Raw genomic sequence first — 25440 nt, forward strand, 5'->3', positions numbered from 1 at the left:
TGTAACAACCTTTTAAAAACTAATATTAGCAGAACATGTGACAATTTTATCTTTTAGAATTTCGTTCAAAAATACTTTATTCATAAAGACAAAAAATTATCTTTTTTCCTCTAAAAAACATGGAATAACACAAATATTGCATCTGCTTCATTATTATGTAGATGTATATTATAAAAAAAGACTGCAAATTCTCCAGCTCATCATGGTTGAAATTCATAGACTTATTCATAGACTCTTATTGTGACTACACCCAGTATGAAAGATGCATGTTTTAAGCCTGTGTACTTTAATATTTCTCTTAAATAGAGGGCTTTTGCTGTCAAGGTCATACAAGTTTCATATGTGCTGGGCGTTCCTATGGAATGGCTGACCAAAAACTTTGATAAAAAAAATATGACTTCAGTGTACCAGCACTAGCGGCAGTCATAGCAGTCACTGCATAAGTGAACGTGAGCTCCTGCCCTGCTTCCAAGAAACCATCATCTCATTTGCAGGGCAGAGATGGAACAGCAGGTCCTACCCTTTCTTTTTACTTTGTGGCGATCAAACCTGATCCCTTATAATAAAATATATAATGAAAACATGACCGCTACATACAGGAGATGCTTGATATCTATAAATAACAGCCCAGGTAACACTGTCCCCGCCTCTCTCGTTTCCCTCTGTACAGTAGCACTACCTGCAGTCATAAGGGAATGTGAGCTGTCCTGTCTCCAAGAAACCATGATCTCTAGAGCCATCTACAGGGCAGAGATGGAACAGCAGACCGCTTCTGCTCTTCTCTTCATAATACCATAAAAAGAAATGTAAACACAAAAGAATACAATTCACCTTCAGTATTATACCACACAAGGCTACAATAAAAGGCACTTTATTATAACGTTATTTTACATTCCAAAGCTGGAGCAACATTAGACAGTCTGTAATGTCATCATTTTTATCACCCTGACTCCTGTCCACAGTTGTATCACTCCTGTCCACAGTTAGGAATGTGGGCACATTACCACATATGACACATGGCAGCACATATAACATGTGATATTTAACCTAATAACTTAAATATCTTTCCAAGCCCATCTAATATAAACACATCACATCAGAACACACAAGTAGACATATCATAGTAACACAAACCCACATCACATCAGAACACACAAGTAGACATACAGCGGGGAAAATAAGTATTGAACACGTCAACATTTTTTTCAGTAAGTATACTTCCAATGAGGCTATTTGCATGAAATTTTCACCGGACATTAGTATTAACTCAGATAATCCACTCATATAAAAAAATCCAAACATTAAAGTCCATAGGTAGAGTTATGTGCAATAAAGTGGAATGACACAGGAAAAAAGTATTGAACACGCCTGCTGAAATTTCTTAAATACTTTGTGGAAAAGCCTTTATTCGTAATGACAGCTTCAAGGTATTTCCTGTATGATGAAACTAATCAGTCAGAGTATTCTGGTGTGAGTTTGGCCCATTCTTTTAAACAGATAGTCCTTTAATATTGAAGATTTCAGGGGTCCCTCTTGTAAATCCTGATCTTTAGTTAACTTCCAAAACTGTTCAATTGAATTGAAGTCAGGGCCTTGATTTCCTTTCTCTGAAACCAATTGAGAGTTTCCTTTGCTGAATGGTTAGGATCATTGTCCTGCTGGAAGGTCTAGCCATGTCTCATCCTCATCATCCTGGTGGATGTAAAGATTCTCCCAGAAAAAAATGACTCCATTCATCATTCCTTCAACTGTATGAAGTCTGCTAGTACCATGAGATGAAAAACAGCCCACACCATGATGCCACCACCTCCAAACCTCACTGTTGGTAGGGTATTTTTAGGGTGATGCACAGTGCCATTTCTCCTCCAAATATGGTGTGTAGTATGACATCCGAAAAGTTACATTTTTAACCAGAATACATTCTCTCAGTATTTCATAGGATTGTTCAAATGTTGTGTAGCAAACTTTCAACGAGCTTCGACATGTTTTTCTTCAGCAATAGAATCATGCTGGATGAGCGTGCATAGAGGCCATGGCGGTGGAGTGCATTACCTATGATTTTCTCTGTAACAATTGTACCTGCTGCCTCCAAATCTTTCTGGAGCTTTCTCAGAGTGGTCCTTGGCTCTTGGGCTACTCTTCTGACTATCCTTCTGACTTCCTGGTCAGAAATCATGCAAGTAGATCCTGTGAATGGCCAGTTGATGATGTAGTGATGTTCCTTCCACTTGCAAATAATGGCTCCAATACTGCTTGCTGGATGATTCTGAAGTTTTGAAGTGCATCTGTAACCAGTTCCATTAATATGTTTGGCAACAATAAGGTTGCAAAGATCTTGGGAGAGCTCTTTGCTTTTACCCATCATGAAATGTTTCTTGTGTGACACCTTGTTAACAAAAAACCTTTTTATAGCCCACCAGTATGTACTAACCCAGCTTATATCAATTTGCACAGATAGGAGGGATAATTTCTCTAACTACTTATAGATTCCAGTTTGTTCCTTGCCATTCCTTGCGTTTGTGTACTGCTTTATCTTAGCGTGTTCAATACTTTTTCCCTGTGCCATTCCACTTTTTTACTCATAACACTACTTTTACACATTAATGTTTGGATTTTTATATATGTGTGGATTACCTAAGTAAATACTAATGTCCGGTGAAAATTTCATGCGAATAGCCTCACTGGAAGTATACTTACTGAAAAAAATGTTGACGTGTTCAATACTTATTTTCCCCGCTGTAAATAGGGGTGTTGTTGATGCTTGTTAGCATGGTAAACTGCAGCACTGGATTATTCTGAACAATGAGAGGTAGTGACATTTACAGTACAAAAGCACATAGCACAGCACAGCACAGAGTGTTCACTTAACCACCGTCTACATCGAAACCATCGTTTTGCTTTTTTTTTGTACAGCCCAGCTGTGTCCCTTGTTCAAATAACCCAAATCCACATTTTTATTTTAAATATTCTTATTATAAACACAAATTGTGTATTTATCTCTCCCTAATATGACTTGTATTGATTGTCTTCATATGCCACATATATATTTCATTGTCAGACACACTGTGATCAGCAGCTAAAAGAGACAATTTAGCATCTAGGAAAACACAAAATAATCAACACAAGCATCCAGTTCAGTTTGTGAATAAGCATGAAATTGTTCCTCACCTTTATCTGGATTCTCAAAATGGTGTTTGATGTGGGAATTCCTGATGAAATAGAACCAAGAGCCTTCACTTGGGGAGCCATGATGCAGGTAGTAGTGGACCAGGTCATTTAGTACATATCCACAGATGACCCCCAACAACAGGGATAAGGCCAAAACCTCTGGCAACAGCCAGCTCAGTGCCCAGTAGAGAATGCCCATCAAAAGAATGGCCATACTAGGAGGAAAGACTAGCCGTGAATTATCATTTGGATTCTGTGAAAGAGAGGGGACAAGTCAGAGGGAGAGACAGCATTCACATGCAACGGATGACCTTGACCTATCTATCATCAGGCAATGAATACAGGAGCTAGACAAGGAACTTTCAAAAACCATAGACTGTATATATAGAACTGGACAGTTCTATACAGTCTATGTCAAAAACCATTTAATGCATTAAGAAGGAATTGTATAATAGGCCAAAGAGTTTTTTAAAAGTAAACGTCTTAATTGATCCAATACTTAATGACACCATCAATTAACTAGGTCAAGTCAGACCAGAGCAGCCTGCAAACGTCTAATCTGTTCAACCACAGCTAGGTATTATAGTTTAAAATGATGTACAGTAATAACTAGTAAAGTTGATAATTGACATTTAATTGCAGTCTATTGCTTACAGTGGATACTGCTGAGAGAGTGATACAGATAGAGAGAGACAGTGAGAGGGAGAGAGAGAGAGAGAGACAGTGAGAGGGAGGGAGAGAGAGAGAGAGAGAGGGAGAGAGTCATAGGATGCCTCTGACCTTGTGATGTTGTCCATGCAGTATGAAGTGAATTGTGATCATGTAGTAATTGTGCTTCAGCGGAGTGTGGAAGAGGAAATGTATCCAGTAAGTCAAGAACAACCATAGAAATAACCCCCCCAAAGTTAAGACCAAGGGGACACCATACTTATGAATCGGCACTGAATTGTCTGAGAGATGGGAGAGACAGAGAGGGACACAGAAAGGGAGAGAGAGAGAGAAAAGGACCAGATAAATGTATATTATAGCAATGCACAGACAGAGAATCTGAGCTATGGCTCATGCAGCAAAAAATATATAGACTTTTTTTTTCAAATCAGATCGACATGATTGAATCAATAGCTATGAATTGCTATGGCTATAGCTATTACAAGTGAATTCAACTGTAGTCTGTAATGTTGACTGTTTTTACTACACTGTATGTAAAGAAATGTTAAACTACTGAGTTGTCAATGGGAAACATAAGACCATTCCACTGTGGAGTAAACTCTGGGGACTGAGATTATGAGATTAAATTTGCCTATTTGTGCATTTACTTTTATAGCCATTAAACAAATAACACATAATACATATACTGTAGATAAAGAACAGTACAGTATTCAGCATAATGTGTGTGTGTGTGTGTGTGTGTGTGTGTGTGTGTGTGTGTTGGGGTTCCTGTCTCACCCGACTCCCTGGAGAGAAGTGTCCAGCAGTATAAGGTCAGACATATGACTACAGGCACCCAAAAGATTGGAACCCAATACCTACACACAAATAAATATGCAGATTTAGAAGATTTCAAGAATAAATACCATGACCTACTTTTACTAGGTACTAGTAAATGGAAACTTTTTGGAGAACATATAATAAAACAAGTAAAACACTGTACAGCAAAACAAGACCCACTCATCCTCTCGGGTTTATTTTCCGATACTGGCAAGTTAGGCCTACAGTACAGCACAGTATATGTTATTGCTTGAGTGCATCATTTATGTGTCCTGGCTCTGCACTGCTGTCACGTTAAGCTATTGTTTCAGGCCTGGAGGAGGCATGATACAGTGTCAGTACATGTGAATGATTTCAACAATACCATGCAGCCTTGGTTCTGGCCTCCAGGAACTCTGACTCAAACAGGCGAATGGGCCGGTCCACAGGCTTATGCACCCACTTGTCATACTTGTTCCCAAGATGACCCACTTGCCACGACAGGGGTTTATTCCAATCCACTAGATCCTAGAGAAAACACACACACACACACACACACACACACACACACACACACACACACACACACACAGTGAGAGAGTATTGCTGTAGGGGAATAGGGAAACCTGTGACCAGTCTTCCTTCATCTAAGAAACATTGCCTAAGTGCACTCATTTTTAACCCAAAATGTTGAAATATTCATTCATCCTTTCATCTCAAGTAGATTGGACTATTGTAGTGCTCTTTTTACTTGTCTTACAAAAAATATCCAGACACTAATCCAGAACTCTGCTGCTATACTCCTAACGAAAACAAGGCAAAGAGAGCATATCACTCCTGATTTAGCAACACTATTTGGCTCCCTATATCTTTTAGAAGTTTCCTGGTTTACAAAGCTCTTAATGGTTTGGCACCCTCATATATCACAGAATCGTTATCGTGTTACGTCCCATCCCGAGGTCTTAGGTCCTTTGCTGCAGGCTCTTATAAGGTCCATCAAAATAAAATGGGAGAGGTGGCCTTCAGAGACTGCACTCCCAAACTCTGGAATCCCCACCACAACATATTAGAGAGGCTGGCTTAGTGGACATTTTAAGTGACAGCTAAAAATCTACCTGGTTACTTTAGCTTTTCATTAACACTTTAATTTTACTGGTGGTTGGTTGTTTACTGATTGATATTATTGTTTATTTTACTGATTGCTTTAAAGTAACCCACAAACAGGGACCACAATGGAAATAAGTCGTTGGGCTTTACCGTGTCATCCCTGACTATTTATGTATTTTAATGTATGACACAGAGTAGTACTGTTTCATATTTTATATCTAAGTGGTCAAATAAAATCAATCAATCAATCAATCAACATTTTGAGAAATTAGCTTATTCACAGTCTCCTCCAGTTAGATAGATTATACATATAACCCTTCTCATCTCTGTGCATGCAGTAACTCACCGCAGTGTCACTCTGACACACACATCGTTAGCCTAGCTTAGTATAGCTCATTAAGGTGGGCAGAACCAACTAGCCTATAGCTCCCAAAATAAGCTAATTTCCAAAATGCCTTTAAGCATATTATTGGTCTGATATTGATTGATTTTCTTGATTGCTCTTTCCATAATATTTCTATTTTGAATATTTATTTTTCTGCTTTGTTTTTGCTTCATTTATTATTATTATTATAGTAGGCCTAGCAATACCCCCTTCACACACACACTCTATCGATTAGGAACCCCTCCCCACCCAACCTCAAACACTCATTTAGGATCTGAGTTGCACTCATCATGTCTCCATCTATTAGTGAATTTACTTGTACAAAACAAAGCTTTGTCATTCTGGAATGTAAATATCCTCAACTCAATTGAGTTGTGTAAATGACACTCCCTCATTCTCATGTTCAGCCTCCCTCTTTTTCTCACCTCTTCTAGTTCAACTCTACCGGCTCTGGTCAGTCCTTCCTCCTTGGTACTCCGTTTTCTCAGCATCTGCTAATTACATACAAACAGCAACATACAGACAAATCATACCACACACACACAGACACACAACAACCAGACCTTGAACATTTGTGTGTGTTAAGGCACAGCACTTCAAAATGTTCCATGCAAGTATCAGCATTTTAGATTTATCAGTGATTGTTTTTGGAGAATAGTATGGAGAGTTTTGAATAGTTTCAGAAGATACGTGTAAAAAGGTCATCTAGTTGAATCTCACATGTTCACATTTTTGACATAGCCTGCTATAGCTGAATATATTCGCTCATCTCCCCAAAAGTTGTGTGTAATTTTAACTTTGTCGGATGACGTGTGCATTGCCAATTGTTATTGCACTGTTAAAAATACCTATAAGTTATATGTTTTTAGTTATTGCACTGCCTTAAAACATTTAAGTGTTTTACATTGATTTAGTTTAGTTCACATGCATCCTTATGATGCTGTTTTAGTTCACATCTACTGTTTTGGCTTCACATAAATATGAATCTTCTGTTCTGTCATTTTGACTCTTGTTTAGTTATAAATCTTATGTTCGGTATGTTATTGTCTTATTAGTGTCTTATTCTACGAACATGAACCTTGTGTTCTGTTTATAGTTCTGCTTTTGCTACAGTAATATCCAGACATGCTGAGTCGCCCAAGTGTAAGTTTAAAATTGACCATAGAGGAATGGAGAGAAGCTCAGGTCACAATTTCGGAATGCGCTCTGACCTGAGGGTCAGGCTATGTCATGTTTTAGGCCATGTGTTAACTGTCAAACCCCGATTGTATGATATAAAGAAGCTTGCTTGCCTGCAGAACATGTCAGAGTTTGGGTACGAACCATTGCTTTGTCTCATTCTCTCTCTTTGCAAAGATAATAGGCCTACAATTGTATTGTTCTTTTGGATCACTGGCTCCTGTCTTTTTTGCGTCAAAGCATACAAAATTATCTAACAGAATGTGACGGACTCAGTTAACTTTCATGTGTTACCTGTAATTTAGGATGCCCTGGCTGAATTGTTGGGTTTGGGCATTCATCTGACTGTTCATCTTCAACATTGTGTCGTTGTGTCGTCGCGTCCTGTCGATAACAGTCAGCAAGTTCTTTCAACGAAAAGTTGATAGGTCTTTCGTTAGATGACTTTCTCTCACACAATGGACATTTCTCATCAATCTGTTTTTTCCAGAAATCAGACAGACAAATCTGACAGAAGCTATGATTGCAACCAAGCGATACTGGGTTCTTAAGTGTCCCTCCGCAAACATTACAACACAAAAAATCCTTAAGAGGAAGAGGAAGATGTTCCGCCATCTTCGATAGGTCCAGTGTTGGGAGGGTTACTTTCAAAATGTATTCCGTTACAGAATACAGGGTACATGCCCAAAAATGTAATCTGTAACGTATTCCGTTACGTTACTCAATCTGAGTAACGTATTCTGAATACTTAGATTACTTCCGCATTGAATTGCATTTTATAAGTGTAGGAATGCGGCCATCAAATCCTGCTTAGGCCTACTACTAAACAGGCCTATTCTGGTGTGTTCTTCTGTTCTACGCCTGTTTGAGTCGTGATTCACTCGGATCTTTCACCCGTATCTTTAAATTAACCCACGAGTCGCGAGTCTCTAGTATCATTAACTCGGATCAGTTGAGTCCTACTACAATTCAATCTAAAACGATAAACAGCGCCACACACAAACCTCTTGCAACATTAGCTAGCCTACTAGCCATCATATCTGCCAAAAATGTAACCATTTCGTAAGTAGGATAACCACAACTCCACAAATCAACTCAAGCGACTGAGTGAGCAGGCAGTCTGAGATAACTGGTTAACTTCCCGCAGAGCCGGGTTAGTCGGATCAGCCGGCCGGTTAGGCTACATGAGTACGAGTCGGCTACGGCTACGTTGTCATGAGTGGCTGTAGACGAGCGAGTAGCTCCTCCTCAAAGTGAAAATCAATTCCACAACAAAAGCCATTCTTCACCTCTTAAATAACATTCAATGTTCTGCATGTAGCCTAGGCATACTTTAGATTTGGTGTATAGATGTGTAGCATATTAAAATGCAATTAGGTCGCGCAGACAGTCCGAAACATTGCACGCTCTTAATGGAGCTGCTTTGTATACCCGGGTTAGTCGGATCGCTGGGCCGGGCGGTTACGTTATGAGTGCGAGTCAGCCGAATCAGCCGGATACGTTGTCATGAGTGGATCAGTAGACGAGCGAGTAACTCCTTGTCAAGGTGAAAAGCAAATCCACAACAAAAGCCATTCTTTCACTTCTGAAATAACATACAATGTTCTACACGTAGGCATAGCCTACTTTTAAATGCAATTAGGTCGTGAAGACAGTACGAAACATTGCAAGCTCTGTATGGAGCTGCTCAGGCTAGCCGGGTCAGTTGGATCTGCAGGACGGGCCGGTTACATTGTTATGAGTGCGAGTCAGCCGAATCAGCCGGCTACGTTGTCATGAGTGGATCTTTAGAGGAGCGAGTAACTCCTCGTTAAGGTTAAAAGAAAATCCACAACAAAAGCCATGCGTTCACTTCTGAAATAACATATATTCTGCACGCATAGCCTACTTTAAAATGCAATTAGGTCGCGAAGACAGTCTGAAACATTGCAAGCTCTGTATGGAGAGTAGGCTAGCCAGTGGATCAGCCAAGCGGGCCGGTTACGTTGTTGTTATGAGTGCGAGTCAGCCGAATCAGCCGGCTAGTTGTCATGAGTGGATCTGTAGACGAGCAAGTAGCCTAGTTTCTACTTGTGTCAAGGTGATAATAATAATAGGCCTAATGAGAATAGTAGTATAGTAGTAGTAGTAATAATAATAATAATAATAATAATAATAATAATAATAATAATAATTTAGTCACTGCAGGGCATTTCTATGTTCCTGTTTCTATGTCTACATTGAAAGTCAATTGCTTAGGCTAAGACAATAAATAAACAGTCTGGCTCAAACTGCTTTCTTTCCCGTGAGTGGGTGGAGGTTTTGATGCTATTATATTAGGCTATTTTATATTATATTATATTATGTTATATTATATTATATTATATATGATATTATATTAGTCTACCTAACATGATATATGTATAGCTATGATTAATAGGCTAATAATATTAGTTGCCTAGTATTAGCTGCCTATAATACCTATTAGAATAGATTCCTAGTAGCCTACTATTAGTATATAGTAGTGGTAATAAACATTGTAGCAGAGTAGCATTAGACCTAGGCAAATTTTCTATTGTTAACAAAACAACAACAAATAATTAATTATTATAATATAGGCTACCCTCCCTGTCAATAAGATCAAAGTTTCTGAACATGAGCACCAAAAAGATGAACAATGTGTGGATGCACTTTGACCAGGAGACCAAAACTCTTAGGCTAAATGCAAGTACTGCAAAAACCTGGTTTCAAATCATGGAGGATCCACATCCAACATGAGAAGGCACTTAACGAAATGAAGTACCCCACTGCACTGCTTGAACGTAGGACTGAATTTCTTTGCGATTTAGCAATACTGACTCAAGTGACTCAAGTGACTCGTTCAACCCGGATCAGTTTAGTGAGTGACTCAGAATAACCCGGATCCTTAAAAGGAATCGAGTTTAACAGGCCTATTCTGTTCCAAATGGCTGAAGTGTTAGGCCCACAACTAAGCTACCTGATACAACTTTAAAATAGCAAGGTGACCATTAAAACTACAGCAGGCGACTAGGCTAATTAAAATAAACAAATAAATAGGCTACTTTAAGGGCGTAGCCAAAAATTATCGATCTAATGTGTGTCTCAATTGTCCCCCGCTGACCACCTCACACATTTCTCTAGAACGACCTTACATGACACAATGCAATAAAATATGCCAGTTTTTAGGACACAGAATAATGTTTGTAATGATACCAGTTACGTTTAACAGTAACATAAGTGTAATGAACTATTCATTGTCGAAGGTGCATGGTGAAGTGAAATTCTTACTTTGGAAAAAAAACATTTGCCGATATCCTTGGATGGGAGATACTTGTGTCGTTCAAATTTTCCATGATCAAAACTAATACGCATGTGCATAGCAAAAATCACAACTTGGGCTTGCTGTGCAAGCAAGATATTTAAGGTGTCTCAATTGTACACATGTCTCAACTGTACTCAGTCAACCTTAATTAAGGTGTGCCTGTGAGATTTTTCGGTGGCATCAACCCAGTAGGCTACAAGTGAGGGGCGCATATGACAGGTGGAACGCAAATGACCTGTAAATGTAAACACTATGGGCTAGGCTACTGTATATCAGTGCTCTCAAAATGAACGTGATCGCGTAATGACAATCAAAAACCGCACGTTAAAATATGCTAGGCCTACTCGCAAGAATAATTCTTCAGAGGCTGCACCATATAATTCATTTTAAAACGTAAATGTAGATCTAGAAAAAATAATAATCTATAGGCTAAAGCTATTTTAAGTTAGAATAAAAAACTTAGAATGCCGTGCCTATTTTAGAGATTGGTTTTATTGTAGCCTAGGTCTAAATCAACACGTGAACTAGGCTTTGTGTAACCAATTGGCCGAAGTAGCCTGAGCTATTAATACTTGGGAAAATATCCTTTGAACAGACATCAGGAACCACGATCAGTGAGGAACAGGAGTTAGCTCCACTTACTTTACTCAATTTGCTGTGCAAACAGTAATTTCAGGGTCTCCGATGACGCTTCCATAATGCGCGCTGGCTGCGTTTTGAGGCTAGTGCAAGACGGCAGGGCTTGGATTTAAACATGTAAACAATTTCATCATAGCTTTCAGGAGCTTCTGGGAAATGGAGTTGCCTTAATTTATTTAGAGAGTGAACAAACTTATGAAACAGATAAGTATCGTCATGTAATCCATTGATTTCAACAATGTAACTGTATTCTAAATACCAACTATTTAACTTGTAACTGTATCGGAATACAGTTACTCATAATTTGTATTCTGAATACGTAACGCCGGTACATGTATTCCGTTACTCCCCAACACTGGATAGGTCTAAGTTGGAGCTACAGATAAAATATTAGGTTGCAATCTCTTCGACATTTAAGACAAACTAGCCTACACAATCTGCACTCAATTCAATTCATTCAAACGTTTTAAATTAATCAAACACTAAAAAGCAACATGAGCGCAGGCCTATCGTTTATATCTCCAAGTAGCCATTCTTTCCTTTACTATCGACGACGTAGATGCATCTTCCGCATCGTTTATGCTACTTTTACTTTCAGTTTGTAGTATGCTGTATGGCTGAGCTCATGTACGATCTATCTGCCAGCTAGAAAACCTATGGAAATGCTGCTCTTTTAATGAATGTATGTTCGTATTGGATAAATGCAATGCGGAGTGATTAGACTATAGACTAGCGGTAAAAAAAGTTTAAGTGGGGTTGTTCTGTCACATTGCCACTCTTGTCGGTTAACTACCGAGGTGAAGTTAGTTTGATATTTGATATTCGGATATTGGACAGATATTTTTTTTTTAATGCGGCCGGTTTCACCCCGTGTTTGCAGACACTGTACAAACAGATTACCTGTCTACTTACTCCCAGCCGACCTACTTAGGGACCGTCTATAAAGTACCTTCTGAATTACCTTCTTAGTCTTTTTTGTCAATAGCTTTGACATCATGTGACCTAGTGACTCCAAACCAATGCAGAATATTTATCCTATATGGGACTCATCAGACACACCTCTTTTCATAGTCACTGCACACTGTATTTTATATGAATATTTTAAAGAAAATACATTATTTCCCACAAGGAATGGTCTCCTTTTTTCCAATACCCCCCAAGCCATATGACCTAGTGACTCCAAACCGGGAGCCTATGTTCCCCGGGTTCTATGTTCCCCGCTATTTGTAAGGGACCGGGGAACATAGGACCCTTTTTGTAGAAAAGGGTCCTATGTTCCCCGCCTTGTATCTGACCACGGAAATTGCATGGGATATGCTTGCGAGTGCACATTTCGTGCACAAACGGTAGCAAAGTGTATTTTTCTGTCAATGTTGTTGGCGTAGCACACCAGGTAGACCTACAGATATGCGCACGGTGCAATATTGACACAAGCCAGAAGGGCGATTTTCCTAACTTCCACGTTGAGTATAGCGGAGTAAAAGAATAGATAAAGATTTTTTTTTATAACATAGGCCTACAATGGTTTTACTTGTGTAGTGCTTCTTTACTGAATATAACGAGTTCAAAGTTAACATTCTAGGTAACTTCGCATTGTCCGCTTCAGCACTAAATTGAGGACAGCAACACACACGAGCTGCACCTCTCACAGAAGAAACGCTACAACTACATGCCTTTTTAAGTTGATATTTAATTGGTTTGTTTTGTTCATTTTTCCGTTCGCTGGCACGCTGCAGGGGGGACTGCGCGTTGCTCCGAAGCCCCTTTGGTCTGACTCGTCAATAATCCAAAAATGTCCCTTTGGGTCTGCAGCCCAGTATAGTTTGATATCTCTTTAAAATTAATCCCATTCTTCCGACAGCTCAACCAAAGGCTATTTTAGATCACCTCCTTCACCTCTTGTACAGTAAGAATCAACAATGACATGCCAAGTGCAAAGACAATGAGAAGATTGGGACTGAACTCGTGACTGTGGTAGTTTAACAAACTAGATCAGTGGTTCTCAAACTTTTTCTTTCATTCCCCACTTTGAGGGGGCATTCTCGAGCCCCACCTGTCCCTCATCGCTCTAAGAAAGTGGTAGGTCAAGCTTAAAATTGTCAAATTTATTGAAATAATGACAAGTTCTAAATATATCCTCTTCAACAAAGTTAAAATCAGCTGGTGCTACAGATATAATAATAAATAAATATATAACACACATATTTCTGTTTTCCATTAAGTGGATCCATAATCCAGTCACACTGAGCACTGCTGGTTGGGAAATATTTTTGAAATAAACTTTGCAGGGATGTGATGTAGGCCTACTGTTTAATACATGGGATCACAAGAGTGCCTCCCAATCAGACGTTTCAGCGATTTCGCTCAGAAATCTCAAAGGCATAATACTGTCGCGATCGAGGCGCCTGTCCCATACTCAAGTTTTTTTGGTGAATGCAGTAATGTTATTTGCTAGGTGAGGTAGGTGCTTGTCTTTGCCTTGTAACTGGACATTTAACTCAAATGTATCGCTAAGATATATCAAATATATCGCTAAGATAGGCCAGCTTCGTCAAGAAATGTTCATTAGTGAACGTGCTTGCAGATTCAAACATGCGCTCTTCCTCCAAGAAGAGGCGACTCGGAGCTCAAACACGCGCGACAGCACTTTACCTCGGGAAAGCCACCTTGCCTCGCTGTGAAACAGTACAGCCTTTTGGTCAGTTACCATCTCTTCGCAAAGTGTGGAGAATAGACGCGCTTTTAAGGGCCGGATTTTGATGAAATTCACCACTCTCACGCCACTCTCTGTTACAATTAAATAAATTAAACGTGACTATATCACACTTGGCTCCGTACTGCGCCTCTGTGCAAAGAACTTCAGTTCGCGGCGCCCCCTCTCCTTCCCTCATCACAAACAAAGTGTGGGCACGGAGCAACAACCCGCGCCTTGCCGTGCGGCTGCAGTCTACTTGGAAGCAGCGGGGAACATAGGACCCTTTTTTCAAAAAAGGGTCCTATGTTCCCCGGTAGCGGGGAACATAGGACCCGGGGAACATAGGGATAGGACCCGGGAACATAGGACCCGGGGAACATAGGGATGACCCCCTCCAAACCAATGCAGAATAGTTATCCTATGGGACTCATCGACATACCTCTTTTTATAGCGACTATGTGCACGCTGTATTTTATATGAATTTTTAAAAGAAAATACATTATTTCATATAAGAAACAGACTCCTTTTTTCAATACCTCCCAAGCCATATGACCTAGTGACTCCAAACCAAATCCCTCGAACAGGTGGTCAATCAGAGATTTCAAACGAACGAGCGAACATGTCGCAATGCAACAGCACTGTTTTCCCTTGATGAAAGTGAAACCACGAGTTTTCCCACATCTCAACGTTGAATGAATAATGAATAACACGTAATGTTAACACAATATTATCGGGCATAATGCTAAATTGTTATGAGTGGCGCTATTTTTGCGCACTATGGCGCATAGCTTTCACCTTCAATAGACATCAATGCTGAGTTTCGCTTTCGTTTCAAATGAAAGGGAAGACTGAGTAAATAGACCATCCCATAGGGCGCTGGTTAGTTAGTTATCAGACTGATAGACAGCAGTAAAAATGTCATCTTCGATCGCTTCCTCTGTTTTGACCATCCTCTGTCAAAATCAAGGGGGCTTAAAGTTCAGGCAGCTTAAGCAAATTCTTCGTCGAAAAACAGCAGTCGCAGAACATGTCTTGTTAAGGGAACTCTTGGACGAAAGTAAATTTCTCTTGGTTCATGGTGAAGATAACTCTGCCGATCCTAATAGGCTGGTAATCGCTAAAACGGCTATACGAGTTTGCCAATCCCAGAAATGTCTTGACTGTGACGATTTCCTACATTTGTGTAGATATTTTGTCTGTGGGAATTGTCGATTCGGGTAAGTTACAGTCTCTCTCTCTCTCTCTCTCTCTCTCTGGGGTAGCATAGGCTACAACCTAGTTTCTCATAATGACGGTGCTTTTTAATTTGGTTTGATTCCTCCGAAAGTTTCACCAGATCTCTGTTTACAAAAACCGTTCGCCTTTGTATTTCATTCTATAGGGACAAATGCAAAAATCCACACAGCCTGGACTCCCAGACAAACAGGTCACTTCTGCGGAAGACAGGTCTGAGTGATCTCAGTGTTGGGGAGTTGTGTTCCCTACTTCTACAGAACGATGCGTACCTGCTGCCAGAGGTGCGTACTGTAACCAACATCCACATGATTATATGACTATTACATAACCCAGGCTGCTTTGATTTCTGTGGTATTAAGAAAAACACTGTTTCACTCTTTTAGCTGCGCCTGATGAGCAATTGTTTATTTGGTTCACAAGAGATGACTCTTGTGAACCAAATAAACAATTTGATTTCAAATAAACAACATTTGATTTCAAAATCAAAATGTATAAATGTATAATCTGGTGCTTTTTTGTATGTGAAATTCTTGTCACAGTCCTGTAGCTGTCTTTATAGTGTTGGGGCTAAAAGGAAAAAAAAACGTTTGGTGTTTGTGCACTGTCTTGGCGCTGTAGATTAGAAAGAAACAAGGTGGCTAAAAAGTAAGAAGGTCAGAGGGCAAAAGGCTAGAGATACTGTAGATACCCTCCATGCCAAGTACTGTTTCCAATAAATGAATTTCAATACAGTATATTCTCCAAGACTTCTTCAGGGCAGTTACAGTACATGACTAAATTAGGAATTCACCAAACATTTGAGTCAGTGTCAAGTTACAGCAGTCCAACGTTTTCATAATTGTAACTGCCACCCCAATACCATTATAGTCTAACCTTGCTTATTGCTTGTAAAATTAAATATGCAAATGTTTGCATAATGGTACTGCCCTGGAAAAGTTTGAAGAAAAAAAACAAGAAATTAATTTGCAGAACACTGTACCATCATAGAATGTTTCATTCCTTAAATCTGCTGTCATTTATTATATCAATATTCATCCAAAGATCACTGACCTACCGCTTACTAACTTTGCATCTAAGAACATCTGGCCAAGTCAATTGATTTTCACAAGAACTTGCCAAAGGACTACAGTTGAAAATGAGCCGGCTGGCTAACACTGGCACATTTACAGAAATATTAATGAATGTGTATTGTCCTTATAAATAAATAAATGAAATTAAATGAAAATGAAGTTTCATTAAAAAAAAATGAAATGAACAGATTCCACATTCCACATTCCACTTCCAAACCTTCACCCGTCCCCATGCCCCCACCCCCCGCACAGCCCCCAACCCCAGACCCCAAGTATACTGTGTTACTAGTGTGCACAGACTCAGGACAAGTATACTGTGTTACTAGTGTGCCCAAACCCCAAGTATACTGTGTTACTAGTGTGCCCAGACCCCAAGTATACTGTGTTACTAGTGTGCCCAGACTCAGGACAAGTATACTGTGTTACTAGTGTGCCCAGACTCAGGACAAGTATACTGTGTTACTAGTGTGCCCAAACCCCAAATATACTATGTTACTAGTGTGCCCAGACTCAGGACAAGTATACTGTGTTACTAGTGTGCCCAAACCCCAAGTATACTATGTTACTAGTGTGCACAGACTCAGGACAAGTATACTGTGTTACTAGTGTGCCCAGACCCCAAGTATACTGTGTTACTAGTGTGCCCAGACTCAGGACAAGTATACTGTGTTACTAGTGTGCCCAAACCCCAAGTATACTATGTTACTAGTGTGCACAGACTCAGGACAATTATACTGTGATACTAGTGTGCCCAAACCCCAAGTATACTATGTTACTAGTGTGCACAGACTCAGGACAAGTATACTGTGTTACTAGTGTGCCCAGACCCCAAGTATACTGTGTTACTAGTGTGCACAGACTCAGGACAAGTATACTGTGTTACTAGTGTGCCCAAACCCCAAGTATACTGTGTTACTAGTGTGCCCAGACCCCAAGTATAGTGTGCCCAGACCCCAAGTATACTGTGTTACTAGTGTGCCCAGACCCGAAGTATACTGTGTTACTAGTGTGCCCAAACCCCAAGTATACTATGTTACTAGTGTGCACAGACTCAGGACAAGTATACTGTGTTACTAGTGTGCCCAGACCCCAAGTATACTGTGTTACTAGTGTGCCCAGACTCAGGACAAGTATACTGTGTTACTAGTGTGCCCAGACCCCAAGTATACTGTGTTACTAGTGTGCACAGACTCAGGACAAGTATACTGTGTTACTAGTGTGCCCAGACCCCAAGTATACTGTGTTACTAGTGTGCCCAGACCCCAAGTATACTGTGTTACTAGTGTGCCCAGACTCAGGACAAGTATACTGTGTTACTAGTGTGCACAGACTCAGGACAAGTATACTGTGTTACTAGTGTGCCCAGACTCAGGACAAGTATACTGTGTTACTAGTGTGCCCAGACCCCAAGTATACTGTGTTACTAGTGTGCCCAGACCCCAAGTACACTGTGTTACTAGTGTGCACAGACTCAGGACAAGTATACTGTGTTACTAGTGTGCCCAGACCCCAAGTATACTGTGTTACTAGTGTGCCCAGACTCAGGACAAGTATACTGTGTTACTAGTGTGCCCAAACCCCAAGTATACTATGTTACTAGTGTGCACAGACTCAGGACAATTATACTGTGATACTAGTGTGCCCAAACCCCAAGTATACTATGTTACTAGTGTGCACAGACTCAGGACAAGTATACTGTGTTACTAGTGTGCCCAGACCCCAAGTATACTGTGTTACTAGTGTGCACAGACTCAGGACAAGTATACTGTGTTACTAGTGTGCCCAAACCCCAAGTATACTGTGTTACTAGTGTGCCCAGACCCCAAGTATAGTGTGCCCAGACCCCAAGTATACTGTGTTACTAGTGTGCCCAGACCCGAAGTATACTGTGTTACTAGTGTGCCCAAACCCCAAGTATACTATGTTACTAGTGTGCACAGACTCAGGACAAGTATACTGTGTTACTAGTGTGCCCAGACCCCAAGTATACTGTGTTACTAGTGTGCCCAGACTCAGGACAAGTATACTGTGTTACTAGTGTGCCCAGACCCCAAGTATACTGTGTTACTAGTGTGCACAGACTCAGGACAAGTATACTGTGTTACTAGTGTGCCCAGACCCCAAGTATACTGTGTTACTAGTGTGCCCAGACCCCAAGTATACTGTGTTACTAGTGTGCCCAGACTCAGGACAAGTATACTGTGTTACTAGTGTGCACAGACTCAGGACAAGTATACTGTGTTACTAGTGTGCCCAGACTCAGGACAAGTATACTGTGTTACTAGTGTGCCCAGACCCCAAGTATACTGTGTTACTAGTGTGCCCAGACCCCAAGTACACTGTGTTACTAGTGTGCCCAGACTCAGGAAATAGAAACAGCTGGGTCCACAGACTCTAGCATATCATCTAGGACCTGTGTACTGTACATCATAATAAATTTGATTATATCCATCATGGTGTTTCTGATAATGTTGATTTTCTTGCATCTCTTCTTGCATTTATAGATCTGCGGTCATTACAACAAGGGCAATGGGGAACATGGCTCCTGCAGATTCAAGTCCACCTGCACCAGTCTGCACGTGTGCCAGCACTTCCTCTTGGGAAACTGCAAGTTTGGGGCCGCTTGTAAGAGAGCACACACGTTTGACGCCAACAGCATGAAGATCCTGAACGGCAGAGGCCTCAGTCCAGAGAACATCCGCCATATTCAGCTGATCTACAAGAACCGGCTGCTCCTCAGTGGAAAGAGGCCAGTCTCCATGAAAATTACTAAACAAGGTGAGTAACATTTATTTGTGTATTGCTGCAGGTAAACATAAGTTAGAACAAATAAAAAACTTAGTCTGAAATATAATTATTTGTAATGAAATTAGAATTAGAGAATATGTGGTACATATTACAATACATATTACCATGTTAAAAAGTCTACTGTGATAAATACATAGATGTAATCTTGATTTCTTTTTTAGTTACCAAATCGTCCCCAAGACCAAAGCTCCCATCTGAGCTACCTGCTGTAAAAGAGCGCTCACGACAGCCTTCAGGCACCTCCATCAGTGAAGCAGACCACAATGAAATCTGCCTGTTCTTCATCCACAGAGGATGTAGCTTCAAAGGTGCTACCATGGGCTGTCAATTGCAGTGAGACATTTAGAAATGTAGTAATGAGTAATGTGTGATCTACTGTACCTGATGTGCTTCATAATATTACATGTATGGATGCCATAAAAACATTAGGCTACATGCTTATATGTGAGGCTTGAAGAAACTAAAGCTTTCATTTGTTCATGAATGTTTATCAGTGTTTATAGAAAAATGCATAGCTGAAATATGTAATGGAAATTTGTTTAACATTTTTTTTTGTAGATAAGTGCATTCGTGTCCACCACAATCTTCCGTACAAATGGCAACTTTTGGACAGTGATGGTGTGACATGGAAAGACCTGCCTGATCAGGAGGGGCTCGAGAAGGCCTACTGCAACCCAGCCAGTGACAGCAGCCCAGGGGTCCGGCCCGTGGACTTCCTCACCATGACCTGTGCAGGCTCACCTGTCCGGCGCCTGTCCACTGCGTCCTCCGTCACCAAGCCGCCCCACTTCATCCTGACCACCGAGTGGCGCTGGTACTGGAAGGACGACCAGGGGGGCTGGAATGAGTACGGAGTCAAGGTCAGTTCCTACAGTGGCTACACTTTATAGCACAAACGGTTACACTTTACTTGACAGTGTCGACATAAGAGTGACATGACACTGTCATGAACGTGTCATAAACAAATCATAAACGTTTATGACATAACGCTTCTGTTATTAAGTGACATTCGGTTTTTGTCATAACAAATTAAGGTTAGGATTAGGGTTAGGTTTAGAGTTAGGGTTAGGGTTATAGGATTAGGGTTAGAGGTTAGGATTAGGGTTAGGTTTCATGTGTCATGACAGTGTCATGTCACTCTTATGTCGATACTGTCAAGTAAAGGGTTAACGCACAACCTGTTCACCTGAAGCACTGAAGGTGGAGGTGTTATTGGAGGTGACACAAGTCACTGTGATCAGTTTGTTCATCATATACTGTATGACACTGTCATTTTTGTAGATAACAACAATAACACCACATTGCTTTTATATAGCGTTTTGAAGGAATCCAAAGCGCTTTACAGTAAAGGGGGATGCTCACTAACCACCACTAATGTAAGGAGATTCTGGGGAAATTATATTGTATTGACCCATCAGGCTATTTAGGCAGAACTTCTCTCTCCATGTAGGCCTACGGGCCCGCTGTGTCCTCGGTGACTTCTAAAACTCTGGAGAAGGCTTCCCTCTGCAGCGGTGACAGTGAGGTGTCGTTTGATGCAAAAGAACAACAGTACATAATCTACCTGAAAGGTAAAATAATCTCATCACATGGTCGGTTCAAAAGTGTTGATAACCAGCAGTGGCGTGCACAGACATTTTGGGGGGCAGGTGGCACTTTTTAGCGCACGTGGAACACTTAATTATAAAAAAATGACACGCACATGTTGAATGAAATTTGACTTGTGCTGCAATTAGTAAATCAATATACAATTAAGACAATAAAGAGACCAAAATGTGTTCATTTATGTTGCCAAAACCTATACAACAGAAAACGTTCGTCTTCACATAGATTTGCAATTGCAAACTCTACCGAAATTATTTGTAGCCTATGTGGTCGTCCTCACGTTATCTGTCATTGACTTGGGCTACAGCGTAAAACTTTATCAGGTGACCAGTCGGCTAAAATGCTTAGTTGTTTGATGCTGTATGAGACATTTTACTGCACAACAAAATGATTACACGTTGGGCTTAAGAGGGCAAACTGTATGATTTTACTTGATCTGTAAGACAATAAAGAGACCAAACAGTACGAGAAGGAGTTATAGTGGGCTACTGACTGTTGTCATTACATGAATGCAGATGGGCATTTTTCACAGGTAATGGGGAACTTCCCGTTTCTTCTGTCACAAATGAATGTGTTAATACATGTTGCCCAACAAAACATATAGGCTACAACAGAAAACGTTCTTCTTAACACATAAATTTGCAAAATCTACCGAAATTATTTGTATGTGGTCGTCACGTTATCTACAGCGTAAAACTTTATCTAGCTTCATCTAACTAGTTTATCAGGTGACCAGTCGGCAAAAATGCTTGTTTGGTGCTGAATGAGACATTTTACTGCACAACAAAATGATTACATGTTGGGCTTAGAGGGCAAACTGTAAGATTTTGCTTGATCTGTATGTTACCTGGTTGATGGGGCACGGGAGAAGCAGCCTGTCAGCGACCATGCCTGCTATCCGAAGACGCTTAATGAACTGAGGTGCTGCGCATCTGGCGTGCCCTGCGCGCGACCGCACGAGTTCACGTGACAAAGGAAGAGAGATAGGCTGGTCGGGTGGGCGCAAGGAGGTGGCTCATTTCGGGGCATTGTTTCAGTCGTTTTTAAATGGCTCAGGTTTTCAAAAGATCATTTCAAAACAAAACCGACCTCAGTAAAATCTTAATAATATTAATAATTAAAAAAAAAAAAAAATTCGTTGATAAAGGGCAAACGTCCTAGTGCTTTAGCACCACCTAGTGTCTATGTATGCACGCCTATGATAACCAGTCACACTTAGGTTTTGTTTTGTTATGTATTCCCTTACAGAGATGTATCAGCAGAACCAAAAATACAAAACCAAAAGGGAGGTCCGGAGGCGACCCTGTTCTCAAGATGTGCAGAGCAAGCTGAAGAGGTACCCTTGTTGTCCTCATGTGTTCACTGGGTGACTTATGAGGATTATGCCTGTTCCTTGCATGCTTTTGTGGATCAATATACAGTATGTTCATGGGGAACAGTAGTGCATTTTACCACAGTGTGTTAACAATACTGTGGACATACAACATCTCAAGTACACGCAGTTAGATGTCAGGATTTTGTGGTTTCAAAAACTCTTCGCATTCCACTGTTAATATTAATTAGCGTAATGCATATCTGTTAATATTGATTAGCGTAATGCATATCTGTGGTAATTTATTCTCTGCATTGCTCCTCCAGTGAGGCATCTGAGACGTCCAGCTCCTCCTCAGCAGATGTGCCTGATCACTGGGATAAAACAGCTCAGCCCAGCGGCTCCTACAAGGTGGCTGAACTCAAACTGATGAGAGATGTTCATATGATCCATATCACCTCCCGTGGTGTGGGTCAGATGTAATCTTTGTATTTCTGTATCTACTAGCCTATAATTTGTGTCTGGGAACAACTTGCTGAAATCCTGGTGAAGGATAATGTAAAAGATATGCTTCCTTCCTAAAGCCCTCACAGTTTGGCAAAGGCATAAAGACATAGTGTGCCTTTAAAGTCGTGAATGGTACCGAATCGTGAGTTGAGTGTAGTACTGCACCCTTAGTGTTTGTCCTTCACATAACCGTATACCTAAACTAGTAACTCGTATTAAAAAACGTAATGAAAATAGTACATTTCTGCATGTTACTGGTTTACCTCTTACACTGACACATAGTCTGGTTGTCTGTACCTCCAGCTTGTTCCTCTCTCAGAGTCCTCCGATGAGTTCCAGAAGGTGAAGAAGTTGTTTAAACACACAATGCCCAACAACACTGTTAAGAGTATCAGAAGGATACAGAACAGATCACTTTGGAGAGTTTTTCAGTGGTAAGTGGTATATACATTTACATACACACACACACACACACACACACACACACACACACACACACACACACACACACACAAACGCAAAGGCATATATGATGAAATCTGTTGTCTTGTAGTCATTCTTAGAAGTCATACATTTGACCTCATATCTATCTACCTTATCATTAACTGTCGGTCTTAGTCTTAGCTACCTCAAACTGTCAGGCTTATAACCCCCCCCCCCCCCCCCAGGCAGAAGGAGACCATGATGGAGAGGAGTGGGGGCAAGGCCGTGGAGGAGCGCTTGCTGTTTCACGGCACAGACCCCTCTCTGCTGGAGGCCATCTGCGACCAGAACTTTGACTGGAGGATGTGCGGAGTCCACGGCACACTCTACGGCAAGGGTGAGTGCACAGTATGTAGACTGCAGCTTGAATACTGAGATGTGCAGGGTGTGAATGTCACTCCAGGGCATGGCTTTTGCCATCAGCTGCTAGCATGACTGCTTCCCATGCCAGAGGTTGCAGGTTTAAGTCGTGTTAATCTCAGTGCAGATTACATTAGACTTTTCCTCATGGTTTCCTTCAAAAGTGACTGGCAGCAGAACAAAGACACAGTTTTCTTCAAATCCAAAACTCTGTACAGTTAACCTATATTTGAAATAAAAGTATTTAGACCAAAAAGCAAGCGTCCTGCAGGAGCTGATGTATGGATAAGAATGTTATCACTTGCACCACATACATAGTTTCATGGTGCAGTTTGACTGTGAAGCAGCCTTGTAACAATGTTTTTGGGAAACAATCATTTGTTATCATGTTCTCTCTTTCTTTTTGACCTGTAGGAAGCTACTTTGCCAGAGATGCTGCATACTCACACAACTACTGTAAATCCACCAGTAGCATCAATACCATGTTTGTGGCTCGGGTGTTGGTGGGAGAATTCAGCCGAGGCAGCAGTAGTTACGTGCGCCCTCCGGCTAAAGGAACTGGCAAGCACCTCTACGACAGCTGTGTGGACAACATCAGCAATCCTGCTATTTTTGTCATCTTTGAGAAATATCAGATTTACCCAGAGTTTGTTATTGAGTACCAGAGCGAGGGGGTGGGTTTGGGGGCTCAACCCACAAATCCTTTTTTAAAAACCACAAATCTTTTTCGACACTTACAAATGCCCTCATCTCGGGTTAATTTTTTGTGAAGTAGTCTAGTCATCGCACAGATATCATGTGAGACCGCACAATTTCAGCTCTCCAATGATGCAAGTCCTTAGACGCTGTGATAAACGGTTTGCAAGGAAAAAATACTTTTTCTTGTGAACTGTTTAATTTAATAATTTAATTTAATTGACAACGGACCCCCTAGCATTCCTGGGTTACAGACTGGGCTAAGCCTGTTAACCTGTTACACTTATGTTACACTTATGAAAACAGCATGAAATTAACAGCACTGAAAAAAACATGTTTATTGTAGATGTTTTTAAGATATTTAATTATTGATTTAATGCTTCAATCAGATGGAAGTGCTGATTGTAGACTAAACTGGATCAACTTTTACCGCAGTCTCCTCTATCATGGAGATAAGCTACTACTGATCTATGCAAGTGCTCACATCATTTCTCAGATTGTACAGTAAAGAGGTACAGGAAAACATTCTGTAGCCGCTAAACATCAGCCACCTGGTGGCTATGCTGTATAGGCTACTGAGTGACCTCTGTCATTATGGACTTTTGACTGAAGCCCATATTGAAGGATCACAGAAAGTGTTTTCTTGACTGTTTTTTCTTATACACAGGGGCAAACCCTACCACCCTTTTGGGATCTATGAACTTATATAGAGGAAAAACTGAACTCACAGCTCTGATGACGGTTTTGTGTTGTGCCAGGAGGGCCCTCATTAGCCTGGCCTAGTATCTCTGCTCAATTGCTCATTGAGATACTAGAAATGTCCTTTTAGGCAAGTCCCTCCACTCGGCGGCCATTTTGCAACGCTTTTTGGGGACTTATCGGGCATCTATTTCGGCAGAAATGCGCGTGAGCAAGGCTTCACTACACCAACCTTGCTCCAGCTGCGAGATCACAACACTTGATTGGCACAATGTCTTCACACCACATGATTGGCTCCATGTATTCACAACACACCACATGACTGGCTCAATGTATTGCCGCGGAAGGGGTGGGATATGTGTAGACAACTGCCATATTGGCGTTACAAACTAACCCCATCCATTTACATAGAGGATTTTTTGAGTGCGGTGTCTCTTCATTAGAAAGTCTCTGATACTAGTCTGGCTCCTCTTCACAAGTGAAAAGAAGTGTAAGTGGTGAAAGCAGGCTACTCATGGACGTGAAAATCCTTTCTTATGTGAAATATGCTGATATGATCATAATTATCATCATATCACTTACAATCCTATATTAATCTTGTCTATGTCTCGGTATGGTTGTGGTTGACTAGGCTATCTCTGTTTCCAACACAAGCTTGCGTAAATAAAGGGCAGCAAACTGTTTCTTCTGGTTGTATGACTT

General features: G+C 40.8%; 2 protein-coding genes across 3 annotated transcripts; one reads left to right on the plus strand and one right to left on the minus strand.

The window, feature by feature from the left end:
- Positions 1-619: 619 nt before the first annotated feature.
- On the minus strand, positions 620-11827 carry LOC143107705 (fatty acid 2-hydroxylase-like). 2 transcript variants are annotated; one of them, XM_076271511.1, is made up of 7 exons: positions 11271-11827; positions 6553-6621; positions 5021-5163; positions 4615-4694; positions 3949-4118; positions 3169-3421; positions 620-782 (listed from the first exon to the last, which is right to left on the minus strand). In XM_076271511.1, the coding sequence occupies exons 2-7, from the start codon at positions 6616-6618 to the stop codon at positions 676-678; spliced, it is 819 nt and encodes a 272-aa protein (XP_076127626.1). In that variant the 5' UTR covers positions 6619-6621; positions 11271-11827; the 3' UTR covers positions 620-675. The 2 variants fall into 2 exon arrangements, with proteins under 2 accessions (XP_076127626.1, XP_076127625.1); XM_076271510.1 differs by lacking the exons at positions 620-782; positions 11271-11827 and adding an exon at positions 7601-8174 and having other exon boundaries at positions 2746-3421.
- A 2970-nt stretch (positions 11828-14797) lies between these two features.
- On the plus strand, positions 14798-25421 carry LOC143107731 (protein mono-ADP-ribosyltransferase PARP12-like). The gene is made up of 11 exons (XM_076271513.1): positions 14798-15179; positions 15344-15479; positions 18773-19046; positions 19238-19384; positions 19635-19936; positions 20527-20647; positions 21930-22017; positions 22320-22404; positions 22804-22934; positions 23169-23320; positions 23758-25421. The coding sequence occupies exons 1-11, from the start codon at positions 14878-14880 to the stop codon at positions 24111-24113; spliced, it is 2094 nt and encodes a 697-aa protein (XP_076127628.1). The 5' UTR covers positions 14798-14877; the 3' UTR covers positions 24114-25421.
- Positions 25422-25440: the final 19 nt, after the last annotated feature.

This window comes from Alosa pseudoharengus, unplaced genomic scaffold, assembly GCF_046254945.1.
Source record: "Alosa pseudoharengus isolate Yale_2024_CS ecotype anadromous, Long Island Sound unplaced genomic scaffold, YU_APseudo_1.1 YU_APseudo_1.1_scf_10, whole genome shotgun sequence".
Classification (NCBI taxonomy): Eukaryota; Metazoa; Chordata; class Actinopteri; order Clupeiformes; family Clupeidae; genus Alosa; species Alosa pseudoharengus.

What these genes read in the sequence shown, in the direction of transcription:
- LOC143107731 (XM_076271513.1), top strand. Translation starts at nt 14,878, where the DNA reads ATGTCATCTTCGATCGCTTCCTCTGTTTTGACCATCCTCTGTCAAAAT. An exon ending in GTACATAATCTACCTGAAAG is followed by an intron (nt 20,648 to 21,929) that starts GTAAAATAATCT and finishes ATTCCCTTACAG; the next exon opens with AGATGTATCAGCAGAACCAA. An exon ending in GTGCAGAGCAAGCTGAAGAG is followed by an intron (nt 22,018 to 22,319) that starts GTACCCTTGTTG and finishes TTGCTCCTCCAG; the next exon opens with TGAGGCATCTGAGACGTCCA.
- LOC143107705 (XM_076271510.1), bottom strand. Translation starts at nt 7,921, where the DNA reads ATGGCGGAACATCTTCCTCTTCCTCTTAAGGATTTTTTGTGTTGTAAT. An exon ending in GCCAGAACCAAGGCTGCATG is followed by an intron (nt 4,695 to 5,020) that starts GTATTGTTGAAA and finishes ATTTGTGTGTAG; the next exon opens with GTATTGGGTTCCAATCTTTT. An exon ending in ACTTCTCTCCAGGGAGTCGG is followed by an intron (nt 4,119 to 4,614) that starts GTGAGACAGGAA and finishes CCCATCTCTCAG; the next exon opens with ACAATTCAGTGCCGATTCAT.